At 36.6% G+C, this 24993-nt stretch overlaps 1 protein-coding gene across 3 annotated transcripts in view; it reads left to right on the forward strand.

Annotated features, from left to right (window-relative positions):
- NMNAT3 (nicotinamide nucleotide adenylyltransferase 3) overlaps positions 1-16811 on the forward strand; it is a 144235-nt gene extending 127424 nt beyond the window's left edge. For all 3 annotated transcript variants that reach the window (XM_072613515.1, XM_072613514.1, XM_072613512.1), the window contains 2 exons: positions 5974-6083; positions 15550-16811. In XM_072613515.1, the coding sequence (XP_072469616.1) occupies positions 5974-6083; positions 15550-15896 (457 nt within the window). In that variant the 3' untranslated portion in view covers positions 15897-16811. The remainder of the gene's footprint in view (positions 1-5973; positions 6084-15549) is intronic.
- Positions 16812-24993: the final 8182 nt, after the last annotated feature.

Below are 24993 nucleotides of genomic sequence, written 5' to 3' on the forward strand. Positions count from 1 at the left end.
TCTCTTTAATTGGTCCTTCTTCTATTTCATATCTACCAACTATGAGTGTCTCCCATGAGCGCTGTTCTAGTCTTCCTCATAGTGATCTCATCAGCTTCAATTATAATTATGTAAATTATTATAATTAATATAATTATAATCTGTGTAAATGACTCTTAAGCTGCAATATTTCATCACCAACTGCTTTTTGGATATCTTCAACTGGAGGATCCTTGGCATCTCAAACGCAGCAGGTCCAAAATAAGTCTCATTACCTTCCCCAAAAAAATCTTCCTGTCTTCCCACCTTTCATATTTCTGTAAAGAGCACTACAACCTTCTTGTCAACCAGGGCTCTTACCCCTTGTGTGTCGTCCTTGACGCTCAGTCACTCATATCCAAGTTCTCACATAGCCGATTAATTGCCAATTTTGTTTCATATTCATAATATCTCTATACATCCCCTTCTCTCCACTCACATAGCCGCCACCCTGTTTCAGGCCCTTGTCATATTGGTCTGGACTGTTGTAGCACCTTCTAATTGGTCTTGCTGCCCCAAATCTCTCCCCACACTAACCCACCTTCCATTCAGTTTCCAAAGTGATTGTCATTTAAAACTCTTCATAATCTGGCTCCTTCCTGCCTTTCAAGTCTTATTCTGTTTCTCTCCCCTCTACATACATACTCTTTGATCTATATATGCTGACCTAATGGCTGATCCTCACACATGACCCTTCACCTCTTTAATTGGACGTTTTACTGGCTATCTGAAGTGCTCTCCTCCTCACTTCTGACTTCCTTCAGGTCCCAGTTCAAATTCTACTTTCTGTAGGAGGTCCTTCCTGTTTCTGCTAGCTCACAGAGCCTTCCATCTACCGTGTATATATCCTGTATATACCTAGTTACATACATCTTATCTCCACTGTTAAAATGTGAGCTCTTGATGTCTTTTTTTTTTATCTGCAATGTTAGCACAGTGCCTGACACATCATAAGAATTTGAGAAGTACTTTGTGATTAGCTGATCATTTGAATCCAAAGGACTTACTTTCACATCATAGGTCTGCTATTAATTATTCTTCTTACTATGGTCATGTCTTTTTTTCCCTACACCTTTCAGTTTCCTTACAAAATGAAAATTCTATAGTTCTGTTTTTAAATTTGGATTTGGATTTTTAGCCCCATATTCTCATTGGCCAAATCTTGGGGACTCCAAATTCAGGTTTTTATTTAAGGTAGAAAAAACAGACTATAAATCTAGAAATATTTATTCAGAAGGCACTTAATTGGATTTTTAAAAGTTGGGATTAGTGCACAGCATAGATAATTTAGCTATTTAAATGATCCATACAGTTTCAGTGTGCAGGCTCTGCATATTAGTGTAATGACTTATTGACTTGCATTTGGGAGACTTTAAGGGATAGTTGCCAATGAAGCACAAACTCATGCCTGTAAAACTTGAAAGTATTTTTGATATCTTGTTGCCAGAGGAGATCATGGTATTTGTCTGCCAAGTTATGATGGCAACAAAGCTCTGCTGAACGGGTTTGTAAATTGGAGGTTGTGGGTTTTACCTGCTGTGAATCACTGAGGCTCTGGGGAGGAGAACAACATGGATAAATGATAATAATTCATAGATTTTTTTTTAATCCAGATTTCATTTTCGTTTTACCAAGAGGAAGAGGGCTGCAGTCACTAAGGAGGAATATATGCTTTACTTACTAGTTCATGTACATTTCATAGCCGAGATAGTTATACTACTTCTATACCTCTTGTAGTACATGTTTAGAAGGCATGAACTGAACTTTATTATATGGTATTTTTTTAAAAAGCCATCCATTGGTCTAAAAAAATTGTACTAAAAATTATCCCAGGAGGTCAATTTGCGCACAAGATCAATATATATTGATCATTTTGTAAGAATAAGTCATATACAGCAATGATTGTTGTCCTTCATTCTTGAAGAGGACCAAAATGACATCACTATGTTGAGGTCAAGGTGCAGTGTGTCAGCTGTGGCTGATTAGACCAACACAAGCTCAGAGGCTTCTGCCATAGGTCAGGCATAAATAGCCCATATGAACCCTTGGAATAGAGATGTCTCTAAATCTGCACATCTCATGTTTCTTTTGAGATGCTGCAATTCTGTTCCACTTGTAGAGCACAGTGTACCTTCTTTGATTCAGGGAAGCCATACAGGGCAGTCCTGTGCCAATGTCTCCTGTGTTTCAAAATCGATTAGAGTTCTTCAGAGAGACCTTGAGAGTATCCTTGTATCACGTCTTCTAAACCAGTATGACTGTATAGAAGCCCATCTCCCCTCTTTCATTTCAATATACCAAGTAATATAAAATGAAGAAATATTCAATACCCTTCAGAAACCATAAAGCAACAAAGATGGTAATCAATAAAGGAAATAGGAATAAAAGCTTAAGAATAAAATGAATAAATGATTGAAAATGTATTAAGCCATCACTGTATGCCAGAAAATATGCTAAATGCTAGTAGTACAAATACAAAAGTGAGACCATTCCTTCCCTTGAGGAGCTTTCTTTCTGAGATGGAGAGATAACGCATAAAAGGAAGAGATGAGGAAGGAAGGAACTTGTAGTGTGGAAATGGGATGATGAGTGAATTCATAGGGACAACTGAAATGCCTTTTCTAGACCCAAAAAAAAGAAGAAGAAGAAGTAGTATTGATTTGGTTGCTATACCTGGAATAGGAGGTAGAAAAGAGAGGTTCTGTGGAAAGGAAAGTAGTGCCGGGGCAAATGGCAATATGTCCCAGGTAGATAGCTCAGTGTGACATGAAGCATAGCCTGAGTCGGGGATGGCTGTACCAGTGGGCTGGTTCAATTTGTGCTTGCTCACCAGTCAAGAAGACTCTGCCCCAGGACAAGGATTCAGAAACTGGATGGATTAATGTCCCCTTCAACTGGGAGTGTGATTTCTAAAAGTCTGGTCTTAGAAATACAATTTCCAGTGGGGAGATATGGGGCAGCAGCAGAGAAAATTGGCAAGATGGCATAGAGTAATGATATCTAGATTAGTGAGTGAGTAATGTCATAGAAACAGCTAAAATTATACTAAAGAAAATGATAAGAGTGAGGCAACATACCAAAAATATGAAATGCAGCTAAAACAATCCTTGGAGGAAAAAATATATGTCTTTAAAAGTTACAATTTAAAATGGAATATTAGCAAAGAGATTACAACAACTTATCTTGAAGATAATACACTATGATCAGGTAGGATTTATGCCAGTAATGCAAGGCTGGTTAAATATTAGGAAAATTATCAGCACAAAAAGAAGTTATATTAAAAGTAGAAAAAGAAAGGAATTATTAATTGGGCATGCAATTTTTAAAAATGGAAAATGAATTAATTACTCCAAAAAAAAAAACAAGCAGAAAAGAAACAAATAAAATTAAAACAAAAAAGATTAGTGAACTTATAAACCAAAAAAATATATAAACAAAATCAATAAACTATTAGAATTTTTGAAAGGAATATGAGATCAAATTGCCAAAATACAAAACAAAACAATTGAATCAATGACGACTAGAAAGGAAATAAGGAAGATTGTTAGAAACTTCTATACCCAAGTATGTCATAAAAACTGAGTTTAAAAAGAAAATGGATAAATTTCCACGAAAGTACAAAAAGGCTAAATAATTAAAAATATCCCTAGTATTTATATTAATTTTATGTAAAACGTTAGTGGAAAAAAAATTAGAGCAGTTTTTCTACCCCCAAAAAGAATTCTTTCAGACTTAAGTGGATTTGTCTGCCTTATGTGTAAGAATGGTTCACCATTAAAGAAACATTTACCATAATTTAATGCAGCTGTATGTACATGTGCATATATGTGTGTTCATATATATGTATTTATGAAAAACATGATTGTGTCAATAGATGAAATATAGTATATATAGATGCAAATAAGATGCAATACTCTTTTATACTAAAAAAAAAAAAAAAAAAGGAATGGAACATCCTTCTCTCTGTTAAAAATTGACCTTAGGAGTTGAAGTAACTTTCATGCAACAGGCAAAAATGGACTATGACTAAATCTGCTACATTTTTAACTGTTTCTACCCAGCAATTATCAAATTATATGACTTGAACCCAAACTTCATTATTTTTTAATCAGAATTTCCCTGATAAACTACCTAAGAAAATTGACTACTTCTTATTATTTATGGTAAGCCTACAAGATAAAGGTTTTGCTTCACCATTTGCAAAAAGACTACTATTAATCAATGCCAAATCAATGGATCAAATGATATCGACGTGTAGCTTTAATTTGCATTTTTCTGTATGATTATTGATAGTTTGAGTTTTTTTCTTTGACAGTTGTTCTTCATATTCTTTGATAATTTACTTGTTGGGAAACAAATCCTAGTCTCATACATTTGTGTCACTTTCCAATGGATTTTGGATGCCAGGATTTCAAAATAGATGTCAGATACAATTTTTTTCCAATCCATAATTTTTCTTATTCTTCTTCTTATTAATATTATTATTGTTATTATAGTTGAATAAGACTTTCCTTACAACACCCCTGTGAGAAAGGGAGTAAAAGTGTTATCCATTTTCCAGATGTGTAAACTGAAGCTCAGAAAGGGGAAGAAATTCACCCACATGGTGGGTGTTAGAGTCAGAATTTAGATCAGGTCCCCTGCCTGAAAGTCCAGTTGTTTATCTGGTATCTTTCTTAAAGTATCCTGCTGGCATCTAACATTTTAGAAAACTAGTTTGATTGACTAAACAACTAACACCAAAAGAGTATCTTAAGTGCTAGGACAGGCAAATAGATGGAAAGTTAATCAAGGAAAGCTCCCTAGAAGTTTTGAATCATGCAATAAACCTTAAAAGAAGCATCATTTAGGATAGAAAAATTGAGCATGGTTTTTGGTGAGAACTGTAGAAGAGAAAGGACACTATTGTCACTTAAGCCACCTACCAGGAAGTCTGGAATCATGGATCAATTTAAAAGCATTTACTAAACATCTACTGTATGTTAGGCACTGTGCTTAGTGTTGGGGATACAAATATGTTTAACTGATACCTTGGAATACCCCCAACTCTTATTCCTTACTAACCCCATTCCCACCCCAACCTTACTTCTCTCATCCTCAGTCTAATTCCACTCTTCATAAGTAGAACCTCATAAGCCCTGCCTATCTATCTGACTCCTCATCCCTCCCACATCCCTCAAATCTCACCTCTTTAGCACATTCTCCATGCCTTTGGAGCCCTTGGCCTAGGCCACCTGATGCTACTGGTATCACTGAGCTGGCTTTCCCCTAAGCCTCTTGCAGTAGATGAGGATAAGGGAATCCTCATTCCTGCTATTAATGTTGTAATGGGGCCGGAGTATGAATACTGCATTTCTGATACCCAGACTGAGATTCTAATACACACATTTTCTCATGGACACATTGTTATGTGTGATGATTCAAGTTTTGGCATATGCCTAGTACTGTAGTTTGGATACATTTTGGGCTAAATATGTTTCTTTGTAAACTGCTAGCCTGGGAACCTAACCCCCTATATAATAAGGGGGAGATGCCTTCAGAATTCCAAGAAACACACACAAATGATTTTTTTAAAAATACAATCCATTCATCAATTGAAAGTTGCCTATATTTGATTTTTCTTAAATCTACGAATGCCTGCATTTTCTTTGGCAATCTGCATCCTTTTTGAGATGCCTTTGTAATGGCTGTGTGTGCTCTTAGAGAAATAAAGAATATTCAACAAATATTTTTTTAGTGAGAAGACTTGGAACATTCTGTATCATTTTAATTTATTTCTTACAAAACTTAAAATAGATGATGAATATAATGTATTTATGAATTGCTTCATTCAAAGCTGAAATAAATAAAGTCATATGGTGATTTAAAATCTGAAAATATAAAGTCATCCCTTTGTGTATCTGTGATAATTAGCTAATATCGAAACTTTTTTTTCTTTTTTTGTAAAAAATCCAGACACCACTACAGTGAATTGCTAAGATCCTTACCCAGGAGGAAAGAGGCCCCAAGCTCCAGGGCAGGCTCTGAAATACCTACTGAGGATATTGCCACTCCAGAAAATACAGGTTTGTGATTATTGTAAATAGCACTTTTTTTCTTAAATGAAGAAAATATTATAAAACGAAGATTAGCAGCACGAAGTGTTCGAGAGGCTACATGATGCAGAGGATTTGACTAGTGGAGACCTGGGTTTAAATCCTGGTCCTAACACCAGCCAGCCACATGACTTTTGGCAAATCATTTTACCATTCTTCGTCACCTCAGTTTCCACATATGTCAAAGGTGTAAAATGTTTCCTACCCACCCACAAGGTTATCGTGTTGATCACATGATTAGATCTGAAAGGTTATCAGATTCAAACCTGCTCCTTCACCCCCCGTTTTACAGATAAGGTAACTGAGGCTTAGAAAAGCAGTATACCAGGCCTATGATCACAGAGCTAGTAAGTGTCAGAGCCTGAATTTTCCTAACTGCAAGTCCAGTGACCTTGTAACTTCTCACACCGATGGAATAGGGTGGCCCTTAGTCACTGTGGTTTGGAGTTGTCATCTCAAAGAAAGCAGTAGCATTTGTAGCTGCAAAATGGACTAGAGTCCCTTCTATACAGACACTTACCTAGTTGTTAGTCTGGGATGGTGATGGTTATTGTTGCTTTAATAATCCCTAGACTGAAAATCCTTTATTGGAAATAAAATATTGCTGCGATTTTAAGCAGTGAAAGTATGCACTAAAGGGACTGGCCCTTTAAAATAAAGTTGGTTCACCAGATGCTGAAACATTTTGGAATTTTAAACACAAATTTAAATGATGATGGCATGAACTATGTGGGCTTTTCTTGTTCCTGTTAATTCCCAGGGTTTTTCCAGTGTTTACAAAGCATGACACAAGTCTCACTTGGAGCAGTCAGGAAAACATTCTGATCAGACAGTCCTCCCAAAAGGAAGGAGATCCCCCCTCTGACCCTTATTATCTAGTGACCCTGGGTAAGATGTTTCAATCTCCCTGAACCTCAGTTTATTCATCTATGACATAGGAGCGCTAGATTAGATGACCTCTGGAGTCCTTTTAATTCTAGACCTATAATCCTATGTGTAAAGTCCATTTTAAATATTAAAAAAATAAAAATTAAATAAATTTCGTACTGGCTGTAGTATATCTTTCCAGGTTTATTAACATTACTCCCCTTCACATAGCCTTTGATATAGCCAAAGTGGTCTTCCTGATGTTTCTTGTGCTTAGAATAACACCCCCACTTCAGCCCCAATTAGAATCCCTAGAAATTAGCTGAAAAACTATCTTTTCCATGAGTACTTTCTTGATTCCACCAGCTGCTCATCCCTCTTTCAAAAAATTATCTTGTATTTATTTTGTGTATAAATGTATGTCTGCATGGTGTCCCCAGTGGAATGTGATCTTGAAGATGAGAACTGTTGCCATTTGGACGGAGTTTCTCATGTATGCCCCAAGCCCAAACATGCAACCCCAGAGATTCCCTAGATGTAACTCAGTATCCATGAACCTAAATGACTGTCAGTAGACTAGCAATGTTCTCATTTGGTCATTTTATCTCTAAGTGGCTTTTCTGACTATCTCTTTGCTCCCTTTTGGGAGACTGGGCTTTCTTGAAAAGGGAAGAAGTAATCTGGCCCACTCTGCTTTTCAGTTGTTAACTACAAAAAAAAAAGGATTGGATTGGTTCTTTGTTGAAATGTTTATTTTTTGATGCTCTAAGTCACTACTGATCAGAGAGATGCAAATCAAAACAATTCTGAGGTACCACATCACACCTATCAGATTGGCTAACATGACAAAACAGGAAGATGATAAATGTTGGAGAAGATGTGGGAGAGTTCGAACACTAATTCATTGTTGGAGGAGCTGTGAGCTGATCCAGTCATTCTGGAGAACAATTTGGAACTATGCCCAAAGGGCTACCAAAATGTACATACCCTTTGACCCAGATATACCACTTCTAGGGTTGTATCCCAAAGAGATCATAAAAATTGGAAAAGATCTCACATGTACAAAAATATTTATAGCAGCTCTTTTTGTGGTGGCTAAGAACTGGAAACTGAGGGAATGCCCTTCAGTTGGGGAATGGTTGAACAAACTGTGGTATATAAATGTAATGGAATATTATGGACTTATATGAACTGATGCTGAGTGAAATGAGCAGAACCAGGAAAACTTTGTACACAGCAACTACCACAGTGTGCAAGGAATTTTTCTGGTAGACTTAACCGTTTAGAGCAATGCAGGGACCTAAAACATTCCCAAAGGACTCTTGAGGCAAAATGCCACCCACATACAGAGAAACAGCCATGGAATCAGAATGCAGAATGAAGCAGACTGTTTTCTCTTGTGTTTTGTTTTGGTTTGTTTTTTCTCATGGCTTCTCCCATTCATTTTAATTCTTCTGTGCAACATGACTAATGTGAAAATGTGGTTAATAAGAATGTATGTGGAGACCCCATATAATATTGCAAGCTGTCTTGGGGAGGGAGAGGAGAGAGAGAGGGAGAAAATTTAAAACTTATGGAAGTGATCGTTGAAAATTAAAAACAGATAAATTAATTTTGAAAAAAAGAAAACAAGAAAACTGAAAACAAATTAATTAAATTTTTAAAATATTTATTTTTGAATTCTAAACAGTAAGAGAATTGTTGAAATGTTTTTTTTAATTCTAAACAATAGGGTCACTTCTAGCTCTAAACTTAATATCTTCTGATCTTCAAAATGCAAGTTAATGAAAAATGACTGTTTTTTGGTCATAGAAATTAAGAGTCTTGAGCATTCTTTTCCAACATTGTTTTTTAAAAAATAATAGTAATTAATAATATAGAGTACTTTAAAATTTGCAAAGCATTTTATACATATTCTCATTTGCTCTTCACAGCAACACTTTTAGAAAATCTCTAAAAACTTCTAAGCCCTCTAAATAACCAAGACAACTATAAAGGCCTTTTTCTTACTGTTTTAATTTCAAGTAACTAAAAGACATTTTAATCAAGTGAAAAATAGGGGTTGTAACATAGCATAATTTGGCCTCTGTGAAGTAAACTGCATCTATACATACATATATATATATATATATATGAAATAGGTATTCATTTTTATACCATACTAAATGCATGTGGTATTCTGTTGTTCATTTCATTCAATAAATATTTTTTAATCCCCTACCATAAGCAAAGTGCTATTCAAGGCTCTAAGCTGGATGCAAAAAAGACTTGTCAGTTTCCCTGACCTCAAAGAGCTTGCAGTGGAATAGGAAGGAGAAGACATCTCCACAAATAACTCTAATATGGGGTAGAATGTGAAAGTGTAATTAAAGATACAAAGTGCTATGGTAATTCAGAGAAGGGAGAGATTATTGTGGGGAATGATGTAATAAGGAGAGCAATATTTTTCTTTTTATCTACCATTGAGTCTGCTGTCATGAAATTTCAGCATTTGGAATGGACTTTAAAGACCATAGAATTTAAGGCCAAAGGGACTTTACTGATCTCCTTGTCCAGCCTTTTTAGTTTACAAAGGATGGACTTTAGACCCAATGAGCTGAAGTGACTTGCTCAATATCACCCAGGTGATAAATGGTGGTTGGTTGTTGTCCTTTGCGCTCAAAGAGGACCAAAATGGAAAATGGTAGAGCTGGTATCTTAATCCATGTTCTCTGATTCCAAACTCAATGATCTTTACTCCACTGCCTTGGAAATTATGAATCTCCTTTATAACATTCCATGTCCAGTGATCATCCTGCCTCTAATGCTTCCCGTTAGAGCTAACACACTACTTTCAGAGTCAGTGGACTTGTTCTGTCACCTCTCTCACAGTTAGAAAGTTTCTCCTTATATTAAGCTGAAATCTACCACTTTTTAGTTTCTGCCTATTGATCCTCATTCTGCCCTGTGGGACCAAGCAGAACAAGTCTAATACCTCTTCCCTGTGAATGTAGCATATTACTTTCTGCAGCTTCATTTTCCTGCTGCCAGTAGAAATGTTTCTCCCATCATTTCTGTGATTTGCTGCTCTCCTTAGACTCACTTACATATTCTTGTTCATCTCTGAACTCTGCTCTATTTTAGCTTGCAAAGCTTCTAGATTGATGGCATCTTAAGTCCCTTCACTGTTCCCCTTGATTCTTATATATGATTCTCTAAAGCAAATGTTCACTTGTTTGGTTGCTTTGCTGAATTAGCTTCTTGTATTAGATGGTATTTCCTTTCCTTTTTATAGGAGGAAAGACTTGATCTCATTTCATTTTAAATTGAATATGTTGTGTTCCAAGGCTCTGAGTCACCTTACATGAATGACTTGTCACTTTTCAAATAATCCTCTCTGTGTGTGTGTCTCTCTCTGCGTCTCTCCCTGTCTCTGTCTGTCTGTCTCTGTCTGTCTGTCTCTGTCTCTCTCTCTCTCTCTCTCTCTCTCTCTCTCTCTCTCTCTCTCTCTCTCTCTCTCTCTCTCTCTCTCTCTCTCCCCTGTCTCCTTTCTTGTTTCCCTACCCCCAATACCTCTGCTCTTATCTGACTTCATCTAATGGAAACCTCTCCTAATTAAGCCTTACACCTTCAAGGATCCAACCACATCCTGTAGGTTGCTGGTGGTTAATGCTCCTTTGGCTAACCCCTTCTCCTTCTCTGAATGACACCACACAGGTCACTTCTGTGACCATTATTGATTTGGGGCCACCAAACAAAACATCTGGGAAAAAAATGCTACAAGATCCTTTGGCACAGACTCAAGTTTTTTCTGCTCATTTGAATTGTAGCCCAGGCAGAAGCCCATGGGCTTTAGGACCATTATCCATTGAGGATGCAGCCTTTCATTGTTATTTAGTGAGCTGCCAGAGAACACTGAGGACATTATATTTGTTACACTTTATTGCCTTTAGGACAAGTTATATTGGTTGTCTTTTTACAACACCAGCAATTTGTTCTCTTTGAGCTTGAAAAGCAGAAGCTACTTAGTCTGGAGAATTTCACAGGAAACATTTGAATTCCTTTGTTAGGATGGATGACGGTTTTGCCCAGAGTTGAAATCTGAAGTGGACTTGACCGCTAGAGGCAATCTTTTGTAATGTACTGTTTGCCATTGTGGAACAGGAAGGACTGTCACTGCTAAGAGAAGGAAGCATTGATGTGATACTGGGCACACTTTTACCCTATAGGCAATATGTTTGGGATACATTCTCTTTTATTTTCATCATTAACTTAATCGAATAATACCCAAGCCTAAGGTGCTGAAAACTCAGTCCACAAAAAATTAGCTTCAGATTGGATTCTCTTTGGTGGGTAGGAAAGAATTATACCAGAAGAGATAAAATGATTTCCCAGAGTCAAATGTATCAGAAGAACTAAACATGGATTGTCTGAATATTCTTAATCCATCTAGAAATTACCTGAATATTTTAAAGAAAAGGCAAGAGTATAGACCAAAATCTTACACCATATACCAAGATAAAGTCAAAATGGGTACACGATTTAGACATAAAGTGTGATACTATAAGCAAATTACAAGAGCAAGGAATAGTTTACCTGTCAGATTTATGGAGAATGGAAGAATTTATTACCAAACAAAGGATAGAGAACATTATGAAATGCAAAATGGATAATTTTTATTATATTAAATTGAGATTTTCTGCATAAACAAAGCCAATGAAACAAAGGTTAGAAGGGAAGTAGAAAGCTGGGAAACAATTTTTATAACCAATATGTCTGATAAAAGCCTCGTTTCTAAAATATGTAGAAAATGGAGTCAACTTTATAAGAATACAAGTCATTCCCCAATTGATAAATGGTCAAATGATATGAACAGGCAGTTTTCAGATGAAGACATTAAAGTTATCTATAGTCATATGAAAAAAATGCTCTAAATCACTATTAATTAGAGAAATGCAAATCATAGCAACTCTGAGGTATCATATCACACTTATCCCATTGGCTAACATTACAAAACAGGAAAATGATAAATGTTGGAGAAGATGTAGGAAAATCAGAGCACTAATGCATTGTTGGTGGAGTGGCAAACTGATGCAACCATTCTGGAGAGCATTTGGAACTATGCCCAAAGGGCAATACCACTTCTCAGTCTGTATCCCAAAGAGATCATAAAATTGGGGAAAGGACCCGCACGTACAAGAATATTTATAATATTTCTTTTTGTGGTGCCAAATAATTGTAAATTGAGAGAATGCCCATCAGTTGGGGAATGGCTGAACAAGTTATAGGTATATGAATGTAATGGAATATTATTGTTCCATAAGAAGTGAGGCAGATTTCAGAAAAACCTGGAAAAATGTACATGAACTGATGCTGACTGAAGTAAGCAGAACCAGGAGAACATTGTACACAATAACAGCCACATTGTACAGAGACGGACTTTAATAGACTTAGCTCTTCTCAGCAGTGCAAGAATCTAAGACAGTCTCAGAACACTCATGGTGGAAAATGCTGTCCGCTTCCATACAAAACTGTGGAGTCTGAATGCAGATCAAAGCATCCTATTTGTGCTCTCTCTCTCTCTCTCTCTCTCTCTCTCTCTCTCTCTCTCTCTCTCTCTCTCTCTCTCTCTCTCTCTCTTTCTTCTCTCTTGTGGTTTTTCCCATCTAATTCTTCTTTACAACATCACTAATGTGAAAATATGTTTAATATGAAAAAAAAACTAAAGGCTAAGAAGTCTGCATGTATAGGTAAAGGAGTTATAAAGCACTATCTGATGGTCCAGCATCAGAATTAGATATGTTTTTATCAGTGGAAAGAAGATGCACAATCAAATGCTTCACCAATGCACACAAAAGACAACAGCTTTTCCATCTGACTTGTACCCTCCTTTATATGTTGTCTCCTCCTATTAAAATATGAGTTGCTGGAGAGAAGGGACTGTCTAGCTTTTCTATTTGTGTCACTACTGTTTAGCACAGTGCTCTGCACCTAGTAAGTGTTTAAATAAAGGCATTTTTGGTTAATTCGTTCATAAAGGATGTTACCATCTAGCCTTGGGGGCCCAAAGGCCTCACTGTCCCACATTTAGGTTTCCAGGCCACCGTCTTCTCCACTTAGAGCGGGTGCTGGGAACTTGTCTTTGTACGATGTTTATTAAATTTTGTCACCTTTCATTCCTTGTCTTCCCTGATCACTGAATTAAAGGTGTGCTAAGCTCCCTAACCTTCTGGGTCCCTGAGCCAATTTGATTCTTTGGATTCAGAGACCATTGTCTGGTCTCTGGTCTGAGACCTGAACCTAAGGATGTCTAATTTACCACAAATATTATGATTTCTAATTACTTCTCCCCCTGCATGCTAATGCCATTATCTCTGGATTACCTAGTTGTAGCATCTATTTCTCTTTTCCCTTGACCACGAATTCATTTTCTACAGCTTGTTTATAAGGAAAAAAAGGAAGACAAATTCACAGGATCATAGAATCATGGAGCTAGGAGGCATTTTAGCAGCCATCTAGTCCACCTCCCTCATTTTACCAATGAGGAAACTGAGGCTCAGAAATGTTAAGCAACTTGTCCAAGTTCACACAGCTACTAAGTATCAGAAATGGTATTTGAACACAGGTCCTCTGTATAGAGATGGTGTTTTTTCCAAGGTACTATGGTGTCTTTCTAACACAGTAAGTAAAGATTATTAGGAGTGTGATTAAAATAAATTTAGCGTGTTCTAGACTTAGTTTTCTGGTCTAAACCTTTGCTAAGACTCTGTGGGTATAGCACATTGTTCTATTTTTCCTGTCTCAGATTCTTTTCCAGATATTTGAACTTCAGGTTTCTAGCACTACACGTGACAGTTAATTAACCATACATCCACCTTCACTTCCCCCTGCCAAGGAATATACAGGAAGACACTAGTAAATAGAACAATATATGTCACTTCACAATCAGAATTCATGCAAATATGCAAATCACCCCCAGAGTTTACAATAGATAGCTCTCTTTTTACAATAGTGACAAGAGAGTAAAACCTGGATCAGGTTTTGGACCAGTGAGTTGCAGAAGCAGAAGGTGGTTTGGACATTATGTAATCTAATAGATGAGGAGATGAAACCTCAGAGACATAATGTGACTTGCTAGTGACATGGGGCTCGAATCTCGTTAGGGTTCTTTCCATTATAACTCTCATCAACACGTTTGTTTATTTCTGAGAGGCCAGTCTGAAACAGTGAGAAGTATCAATTATAGATTACTTTAACATCATTGTATTTTTTTCAAATTGAGTACGTATGATAGGAACTAACCAAAAGTAGAGGTCATGCCTTAATAGAAAGATAAGAATCATTGGTAATTAATCCATTTATGATAGATAAATGAAGCTTTTTCATGGTTATTATTAACTTAGCTAAACTTCTCCCTCATAATGTTTTTGCACTCCTAAGCAGAACTTTTACTAACACAGATGGTACAGAAGTAGCCGCCTACTTTAGCTGTGTCCAAATTACCACAGACTCTAAATTAGCAGGATTACTTTGTGAGGCTTTAAAGGATACTAGGAATGCATGTCCATTTTTTAACTAGGTCTTTCCCACCACCTCCCACCCCCAACATGTGCAATAGTATCTATGAAGCTGCAGCCTCCTTTTAGTAGACTATGGCATTACACTGAAATGAGATTTGCAGTGTTCTGGGGATGGAATTATTTTATGAAAGAAGCAAAAGACAAAGTACTTTAAAATGAGTTTTAAAAGATAAACGTATTCTGACATGTTTATTTTTGTTCTTCGCAATATTACAAACAAGGAAACTGAGTTATGCTAAGATAACAGCTTACCCCAAGGTACTTCTAGACACCATGTGATTAAAGTGCATATACTAAACAAATATCAACACAACACACTGCTCAGATTCTTTGGTTCTGTTGGAATTTCTTTGTGTAGAAAAATGTTTGAAACAAATGGTCTGTAATTGAGGCTGAGAGATTTTTGTCATCCTGATATTTTCTGTGATGTGATTGAGCCTATACATGTTAGATTACCTTTGACTCTTAATATGAAGATGTGGCACAAAGTGAAATGCCCGTGGTCCTTTGGACCACAGCTATTTGTCTTACGTTGAAAATGTTGACTTTGGCTTCCTCCCTCAAATTTTTCAGACCAGTTTTCCTGGACCTTTCTTTCATACTTATCTTACTTTCAAAATTATATGTATCTTTTTCTATCCCCTCTCCTCTTCTTCAACATTTAAGCTCAACAAGGTCCCTAAAAATAGAATAGTGTCTTGTACCTAGTAGGCTTTTAATAAACATTTATTGGATGGAACTGAATTTAGCTACAAAACTGTAATCAGAGATCCTCTCCCTTACCTTGCATGTTACTTCCAAGGGTTAACTGAGGAACTAACTAAACATGTGTATAGTCTAGCTCGAGGTCTGTTTATATTTTTTGCTTTTTTAAAGCATAAACACTGAAACATTTGAGTACCTTCCATCCTCCAGAGCAAAAAAAATGAATTCAGTTTTCCAGATAAATGTGATATCATCTTTAAAACAATCCTTCTGTAACTTCACAGTGAACCTCCTTGTTTTTTCAGCTGCTCCTGAATTAAAGCTGCTCTGTGGTGCGGATTTCCTGAAGACATTTCAAACCCCCAACCTCTGGAAAGATGAACACATAAAAGAAATAGTTGAAAAGTTTGGCTTGGTATGTGTTAGCAGGGCTGGCCATGACCCTAAACAGTACATCTATGAATCAGCCATTTTAACTCACTATCAGCACAATATACACCTAGTCAAGAATGTGGTACAGAGTGATTTGAGTGCCACGCACATAAGACAAGCCTTGTACCAAGGGAAGAGTGTGAAGTGTCTGCTTCCAGAAAAAGTCATTTCCTACATTAAGGAACATAACCTCTACCAGGAAGAGAGCAAATCGACATAATGAAAGAAATGGGATAATGCAGGAAATGCGATAGATTAAGGACACAACACATTATCAGGTTCTCTGAATGCTCCATCTCTGTCTACCACCACCACCAAAAAAAAAAAAGACAAACACAATTAATTTTATTGTTACACATTTTCTGAAAATATAGCAAACATTTCCTGTAGGGAAAATTATTACATTATAAAGGAAAGTGTGTTATAAAAGTTACTCCATTGCAGGTTGATGGATTATGAAATTAAAAAAAAAACCTTTTGAGGCCACAATGTTAAGAAGTTTGTTAAGGCTCCTTTATTCTACATGTGAAATTTGGCTTCCACTGTTATTAGGAGCTTTCAGAGTTTGTACAAATAATAAGTGGGGTTTTTTTAAGTATGGCAAAGTGTTCCCTGCTCATGTCATCAGTACTATGCATACTGAATTCTTTAATAAGTCCTCAAGCACAATAGCCTCTTCTTTATTGGAGATATTTGACAGGATGCTCATTACCTTACAGTGGACTTAGTAAGCTTTTGTTTTGAAAAGGATAGTTCTAATTGAGCAATATCATAACAGGAAGTTCAGTAGTAACAAGTGTGGACCCCTTGGCTGTGCACTCAGCACTTTCCCAAGCAGCACTGGATATTCCACAGAGAACCATTTCAGAGAAATGCATTTCTGTTCAGTATTAATAAAAGGGAGAATTTAGCTGTTTTCTAAGCAAGTATTTTCACATATTTTAATATAATAAATATTTTTAATACTGTTCTAGCAGAAAACATGATATTCCTGACTACAAATGTCAATGCTCTGATTTCTCAGGTTTCTTAAAAAAAAAAAAGTTGATTCACTTCATTTTAACAGTATCTTTTGAGTGTTTCATGTCTGCATGTTGGCAAACATAAAAAATAAAATGACATCAGAAAGTCCTAATGAATTGTTATGTATTTTTGTATTGTTATGAATAGTGTACCTGAGGTTGCTTTTATTGGCCATTCAGAGATACCAGCTGGTGTGCCGGTAGAACTTAAATGAGCTGAATTCCTCATCACAGGGTACCAAAGACCCAGCAAGAAAAACCTGCCCTATTTCTGAATGTGATCAGGAATGTTTTGTAGTTTGAGCCACTGCTGGTAGAATTATTCTTTCTTTCCCCAAGGGAGCCTATTAACATGTGTTCGTTCTGCTCCTGGTTTGTTAAGAGACTTTCATTTGGATGGGTTTACATTTGCCTATTTGCTAAGGAATTTCTAGTTCTATTTGTGAGTATGCATATCATACAAAGAAAAGTTACTTAGATAAGCATAGCCCACTGATTCCATATTCTTTCACAAATTCAGAAGGCATTATTTCACCCTGGTTTTTCATTAAATCCACTAAATCTTCTCATTCTACTAGCTCGCTGTTTCCCAGACTGAGGTGAAAGGAGACTGTAGACCCTGATCAAGCACCCTCCTTCAGGGGCTGCTCTCCAGCAGTCCCACCCTATCCCCCTCTCAGCATCATGGCACAGTAAAAGAGGCACTGAAGTTTTAAGTTGGAGGATCTGGATTTGACTCCTAACTCCGCAATAGCCTATCTTTGTAACTATTGACAAGCCACCTTCCCTATCTCAGTTTCTTCTTCTGTTTATAATCAAGGCCTAGGAACATTTTAGGAATTTCTCACTTGTTTGGTTCTTTTTTGTTGTTCAGTTATTTTCAGAAGTCATATTCAACTCAAGAAGTGGGGTTTCTGCCTCTGCCGTTGTTGTTCAGTCATGTCACAGTGCCATGGACCACACTCTCCATGAGTTTTTCTTGGCAAAGATACTGAAATGGTTTGTCATTTCCTTCTCCAGCTCATTTTATGAATGAAGAAACAGAGGCCAACAGGGTTAAGTGACTTGCCCAGTCCCATAGCCAGGAACTATCTGAGGTCAAGTTCGAATTCAGAAAGATGAGTCTTCTTGACTCCAGGCCCAGCACTCTATCAGCTGTGCCACCGAGTTGCCCCTGTTTGGTTCCTTGCCCTTACACAAATGAACTGGGGACGTTGGTTTCAGCTCTTTCTTGAGGCCACATGCTGGTTGCCTTATCTCATTCACCTCAGAACAACCCTGTGAGATAGCTGCCACAGGAATTATCCCACTCGCACTCATGAGGCTTAAAATGGAAAAATGTTATTTATAATTAATGGAAACATAAAGGACTTGAATCCAAGGCCCTAAAACATCAAAAGAAGCCCTCTTTTCCCAACAGGCAATCTCTTCATCAGAGACCTGTGACTTATAGTACTGAACTGAACATGGGACTGCAAAAAAGGAGTAGAGAGAGTAAAGAAGTGGGATTTCTGCCTCTGTGTTGTTGTTCAGTCAGGTCGTGTTGCCACGGTCCCTAACGTCCATGAGATCTTCTTGGCAAAGATACTGGAGAGGTTTACCATTTCCTTCTCCAACTCATTTTACAGGTGAGGAAACTGAGGCAAATAAGGCTAAGCAGCTTATCGAGGGTCACACAGCTAGTGTCTGAGGCCACATTTGAACTCAGGTCTCCCTGACTCATTGTGCCATCTAGTGGCCTCTTTATTGATCCGACACTCTGAGGTCCTTTTGTCTGCATCACATGGTTCTTACCGCATGAAATCGTTAATCATTGCTCCAATTCATTCCTTTCTGTAGTATCCCCCTATCCCAAGTGAGTGCTTCTCCCTCCTTGCAGGCCTCTCCCTGCTCTCTGTTTTGAACCTTCTTACAAAAAGTCCAACAGGTTCTGTCTCAAAAAAGGTCTCTCAAGGAACTACAACAATAATAATCGTTATTGTTATATATGTATGTATGTTATTTATATATATGTGTAATACTAGTTTGCGAGGTATTTTATATTGATTATCTCCTTCACCTGAGGACAACCCTGTTCACTAGCTACTATGAGCATTATTATCCCCTTTTACTCACCCTCCCATTCCTCTGACTGGAGAGCTGGAGGGTAGAGCACTATGCTCCTTCCAAAGCCTTCTTTTCCAGAGGGTTCACAACCTTCCTAGTAACTGTTCATCAGCAACTTCTTGGCTTCCACTCCCCAGAACACGTCCCCACCACTTTTCAGCTTCCTTTGGTTTGTTGTATTCTTTCGTTAGATTGTAAGCTCCTTGGAGGCAGGGACTTTCTCTCTGTGACACACATAGCAGTCACTTAAATGCTTGTTGAATTGACTCAAATGTAAGACCTTAATAACATGACCAGTCATTCAGAGGGGCAGGTCTTTTGGACTTCAAATTCAGCACCATACTCACTGGGCAGCACCTCCTCTCTCACATACCCCTCTTGTAGCAGTCCAATAAGTATAACACGTGTAAAGCATTTTGCTAATCTTAATGAGCCGCTTAGATGCCAGCTCTTATCATTATTATTATTATTTTCAACTCTGTGCTGGCTTATAATGATTCATTTGCCTCTTCTTTCCTCTGTCCCTGAACAATGTGTCTCCCATATGCATCGGTACTGGTTTCCAAGTTGAGGGAAACACAATGCTCCACCCAGCCCTTGTTTTCCATTCCCCATCTTCCCTGGGAACAGCTGGGTGGCATTATTTGAATAGCTCTGGATCCACTTCTTGAAAGATCTCCATTAGAAATGGGAGGGGCAGAATTAGCTGCTCTTGTACTAAGGGAGAGTAAGATATGGAGACCCTGTAAAGTAACAGGGTTAGATTAAATTATTTTTGATCCCTACCAGCTCTAAATCTTAATGTCCTACAATCCATGTTATTCACTTCCCTTTCCGGCAATGCACAGACATTATTAATCCAGCTTCATCTTAACACCTTCTTTTCTTAAACCAACAGTACACGTTGGCCTAGTTCACACTACTCATGAGTGAGCATCATGGTGCAGTGGATAGAGCATGGAACTTGGAGTCAGGAAAGCCTGAGTTTGAATCCTGCCTTGGGTACTTATGTAGCTATAGGACCCAGGGTGAGTCACTTAACATCTCTCAGCCTCAGTTTTCTCATTTGTAAAATGAGGATAATAGCAACCACCTCACAAGGTTATTGGAAGGATGAAATGAGATACTTGTAAAGTACTTTGCAAACCTTGAAACATGGTAAGTTTAATTATCATCTTATAAGCTCAAACTACAGGAAGACTTTGGGGACACTATATAAATGTTAACTTATCATAGCTGATCATTCTCATTTCATCTCTAGCAATATTTATAACCTGCTTTGAGCTTAGCTTCTTATCTGTGCATTGTGGATAGCAAAATAGAAAACAACTTCAGGGCACAGTGCTGGCCATAAACATGACTGTGTAAGCATAGGTTTACAATGGCATATTCCTGTGTGTATATGCATGGGTATTCATTTTCAAACAATTCAAACTAAGAAATGTATATGATGTTATAAGGGAAAATAATATTAAAGAAGATACATTTACAGCTGTTTCACCATTGTACCCCAACCACCATGGGACATTTCCACTTTATGATATATATCATGTCCCCTATTAAAATTTGAATTCTTTCAGGGAATGGTTTGTTTTGTTTTCCTATTTGCATTCCCAATATTTAGCACAGTGCTTTGCCCATAGTAGAAGCTTAATAAATGATTTTTGGTTCATTAATTCTTAGAAGGCAAAAGAATTGTGGGCTTTATAAAAGTTAAAATTATTCTTAAGGAAGGACTGGCAATAGGGATCATGAAATGAAAGATCTTAAAGTCACCAATATAAATTAAAGCTGATTACATTGAAGAAGTCACTGGCAGTGGCATCATTCTTGGAAATATACTAAAGCAACATCAACAAATCTTCTTGTCTAGATTGAGCACTTACCAATAGTTTTAGTCTCTTCTTTCAGTGGTAGGTAATGCCTGGAATCGTTTCCTCTTTCATGTTCACCATGGGTTGAGTATAACAGCCTTGACTGCATACTTATTGTATAATGCTCTAAGGCAAAGTATCTCACAGGGCAAATTCTCTTTGGATTCTATTCAGACTTGAAAGAACTCCTTATTATATCTCTTCACTTATGCCTGTAGACAGATTATTTAACAAGGTTCCAGTTTAATTAGATATCCATTGAAGAACACTTCAATAAATATTTCTATGCTTACTCGGGGAGTTGAGAGTAGATACATAAATCCTTGCCCTCAATACAGTGTAGTTTAACACAACGTATAAATAACTGACCTCTAGGAGCTTATTTTCTATTGGATGAGATGACATACAGAAATATTTACAAAATACAAAATTATAAGGTAATTCATATGATCAGTAATGAGTTGGTAAAGAACAGATAGAGATACTCAAGAAAGACCTCTTATAGAAGGTTATTGGGTTGTGATTTCTGTATATACCTTGTATCTACTTTCATGGCAAGCTTTAGGGGAGTAATTATTTCCCTATGTGACCTTTGTGGTTTGTAAACATTTCTCTAGTTGACAATCCCCACCAAACACCCTGCTCCACAGCCTTCTTTCCCTTTGACTCATTCCTTTATTAATCTGGTTTCTAAGACTATCAAGGGTTGTGTTCTGATAGTTCCTCAAAAATTCATAGAAATGTATAATCTCCCTTATTAATTAGGTAAGTTGGAGCTCCCACCTGAGAAATCAGAGAAAGCCCTTTTCCCATAAGCCTTTTCTCCTGTTTCTCAGACCCCCTAATCTCATAGGCTTCAGTAAGCTTCAACATTACTAACTATATAATTTGATAACAGAGTAAATACAGATGTATTTAATTTTAATTTTAATTTTTCAGAAACATAATCACAATAACAAAAATGGCAGCCAGAAAGTCACTCTGACCACTCACGGCAATTGCAGACTTTTCTCTTCAGCTCAGTAAACACAGTCTCAACCATTCGGCTCTCTCAGGAATTCTTCAGAGGATATTTTCTCCACCACATGTGTTAAAAGTCTGTTCTTTCTGAATACGTCTCTTTAGTCTTTCTCAAATATGACAGTTAACTGAGTCTCTTAGAAAAGAATTTTTCTCAATCCTTTCTTTCCATCCCTCACAGAGTCTACTTCTAGGCAAGACCAGTAAGTCAGCAGATGACAGTTAAATTGCCATTCTCCTCAAGATTATAGTCTGTTTTAGAGGTACAGTGACAGTATGCAACAGTATTCCTTGGGGAAGGGAATGGAGGGTATGATTGAGAATAGGATTCCATTTATATATGTTTATATATAGAATATTGCCCTCCTTGAAGGCACCAACTATTTCATTTTTGTCTTTGTATCCCCAGCACTTAGTTTAGTACCTGGCACTTAGTAGGCACTTAATCAGTACTTATTGATTGACTTTTACTACTCTTCACAATTTACCTTTTACTATGGTAATTTATATGCCATGTCCCCTAACAACATGCCCCACTTTCATGTACTGTATCATTTTTATTGCCAATCTCACCAGATACTGCTTTAATTTTCATGTGTTCCATATGGGAACTTTCTCCCTTTCCAGATGCAGAGCACCATCACCTTTCTATATCTTAGTGGAAAGTTTCATGAATTGCCGTGACCATAAACAATTTATTTCCTGGTGCCTAAATTGTTGATCATGAGGTTCTCCCCCATTTAGTTGAGGCTATTTCTCAGGCATCCAACATAACTTCTATCACTGAGCACTTTCTATCATAGTAAGACCTGGCCCAGCTTACATGTTGCTAGCCTAGCCTTCAGGAACCCAGGAGCACATTGAGTTTGGTTCTCAGGGTTCTTTAACACACTCAGGTGTGAAATATTACCAAAATATTCATTTCTAATCTTTTATTTTTTCCCTTTTACTAAAATTTAAAATCCACTGTATTCCTTGAAATATTATAAAGTAGTTATACATTCTAATTTATTTTTATTAATTCATATGGAGATGGTTGTTTGTGTGTGCACATATATTATAGGACAAAAAATGCAATTATTCTTTCCATACACTACACACTGACCCAAAAACTGGATTTTAAAATTTCTTTCCGTCTGATAAAGCTCTTCTTTTGCATTTCATTAGCTGGGATACATTGTGTATTTCACAGTAACTGAAAGATAGTAATTTTGTCTCCTGGGTAAATATTACATATATATGTACATATATATCTATATACACACATATATATGTATGTATTAATGCAATTGAATTTCTGGCCTTAAATAATGGTTTGTGTTTTATAATATACTTTGTCCAAATATTCTAAGCTTTATGTTCTAGCCTGGAGAAACAAATTTTTCATTTTTATTATCCTTTCTGTCACTTGGGATAGGAAGATGTGAAATCACATTTTAAACCTACAGTGTGTTCCATACTGGCAAGGTATGTTCAGTAATTGGGTTAATATATGAATATGAATTTCCTCATTTCTGCTCTCTCGCTTCCCATTGCAATAATGTTTTGATCCTCACTTTTTGCATAGACTTGCTTGCATTTGGTTCAGCTTCCATTGCATTTTTTAACTAACATCATACCTGCCAATATATCTTGATCAAACTATATTTATGCATATGTATATAAAGTTTTAATTTTTTAAAATTTATACACATTATATACACAGAGATATGTATTATATATGTATCGCTATATCCAAAACAAAATAGTCACTTCCTACTTATTATTTTTGTTTTACATATTGAAGAAATTATATTATCATAAAAAAAAACTCAGAATAGGAAAGAAAAATCCCCAGTCTATCGTGTGAAATGCAATTCTCTGCTTGTATTTATTTTTGTGTGGAACTGAAAGATGTTAAATAATCAGATCCTCTTAGCCAAGGTGTTTTCATTGCTTGCTCTAATTTTGACCTTCTCCAGACATATAACTAAGGCCTCAACTCATATATGATCAATTCCCATGGCCACTCCTGACTAATTTCCACTCAACTGTATGTTTTCCTTTGTCTCCACTTAAAAAACAAAACAACAAAACACAACCTATCCCGATCTGTCTGAGATGGTAATAATTCACTGTCATGTCATGTAAAAGTGTAGTTCATTCTGAGATAAATATATATCCGTAGAATTTAATGTGTAAATATATAACATATAAAAACTTGAAGTTAAATGAAAGGTGATTAATGAATTACAAATGAATTTTTTGCCCTATACGTCAATTTCTTTAAATAACAAGCACTTCTAGTGAACTTTAAATGTTTTTCTTCTTATAGAATTTAAAATCTATATGCAGCTTTCCAGAATCATGTCATTCATATATTCCAAAGAACACCTATCTTGCCTTAATGTTTGCCAAAGTAAAAGTATAAAACAATGTTATTTTAGATATAATTTACATAAATGATTTTCTCAATAGGAAAATAAGATTACTCATATTTAGAAACAAAGTCCTTTCACTAATAATGGGGATAATAACTATTTTCTTAGCATTTTAATCCTTACAAAGCATTATTTCATTTGAATTTCACAACAGCTCTGTGAAGTAACAGCCATAAGTTCTTTAGATATTATTTCCCCATTATATAGATACTAATCATCCCTCCATTAGAAAATAGCTATTATAATTTGTCTCTTTCTGCCATCTCTGTGTGTAAATGCTTATAAAATTGTAAATTAAAGTAAGAGTTTATTCATAATTCATATTACTTTAATGGAAAGTGTGAAAATAGAAAAGGATGGTACAGCATTTGCAGTGAAAGAGGTTAGGAGAAGAATTATGGAGGAGATACAGGAAAAGGGAAGATCTGGACCAAAACTGTGTATATGTATTCGTCCTTTGTTGCCAAAGAAGAAGACCATGCCATCAGAGAAATAATGACATGACTTGCACTTGACTTTGTTTTGAGTGAGGGAGGGCTGTGCAGGTCACCAGCCTCACTTCTCCTCCAGAACCATCTGAATCCAGTGACCAAGATATTCATCAGGATGACTGGAGATAACTCAGGATGAGGCAATTGGGGTTAAGTGACTTGCCCAAGGTTGCAGAGCTAGTGAGTGTCAAGTGTCTGAGGTGAGATTTGAACTCAGGTCCTCCTGACTCCTTCATTGGTGCTCTATCCACTGCATCACCTAGCTGCCCCTAATTGATCAAAAACAAATTGATCAAAATCATTTGTTCACTTGCCAACAATGAATACATAGGCGGAACAAGGAATAGGGAATCCATCAAAGAGGAACATAGGGAAATACTGCAG

Source organism: Notamacropus eugenii, chromosome 5 (genome assembly GCF_028372415.1).
Source record: "Notamacropus eugenii isolate mMacEug1 chromosome 5, mMacEug1.pri_v2, whole genome shotgun sequence".
NCBI lineage: Eukaryota > Metazoa > Chordata > Mammalia > Diprotodontia > Macropodidae > Notamacropus > Notamacropus eugenii.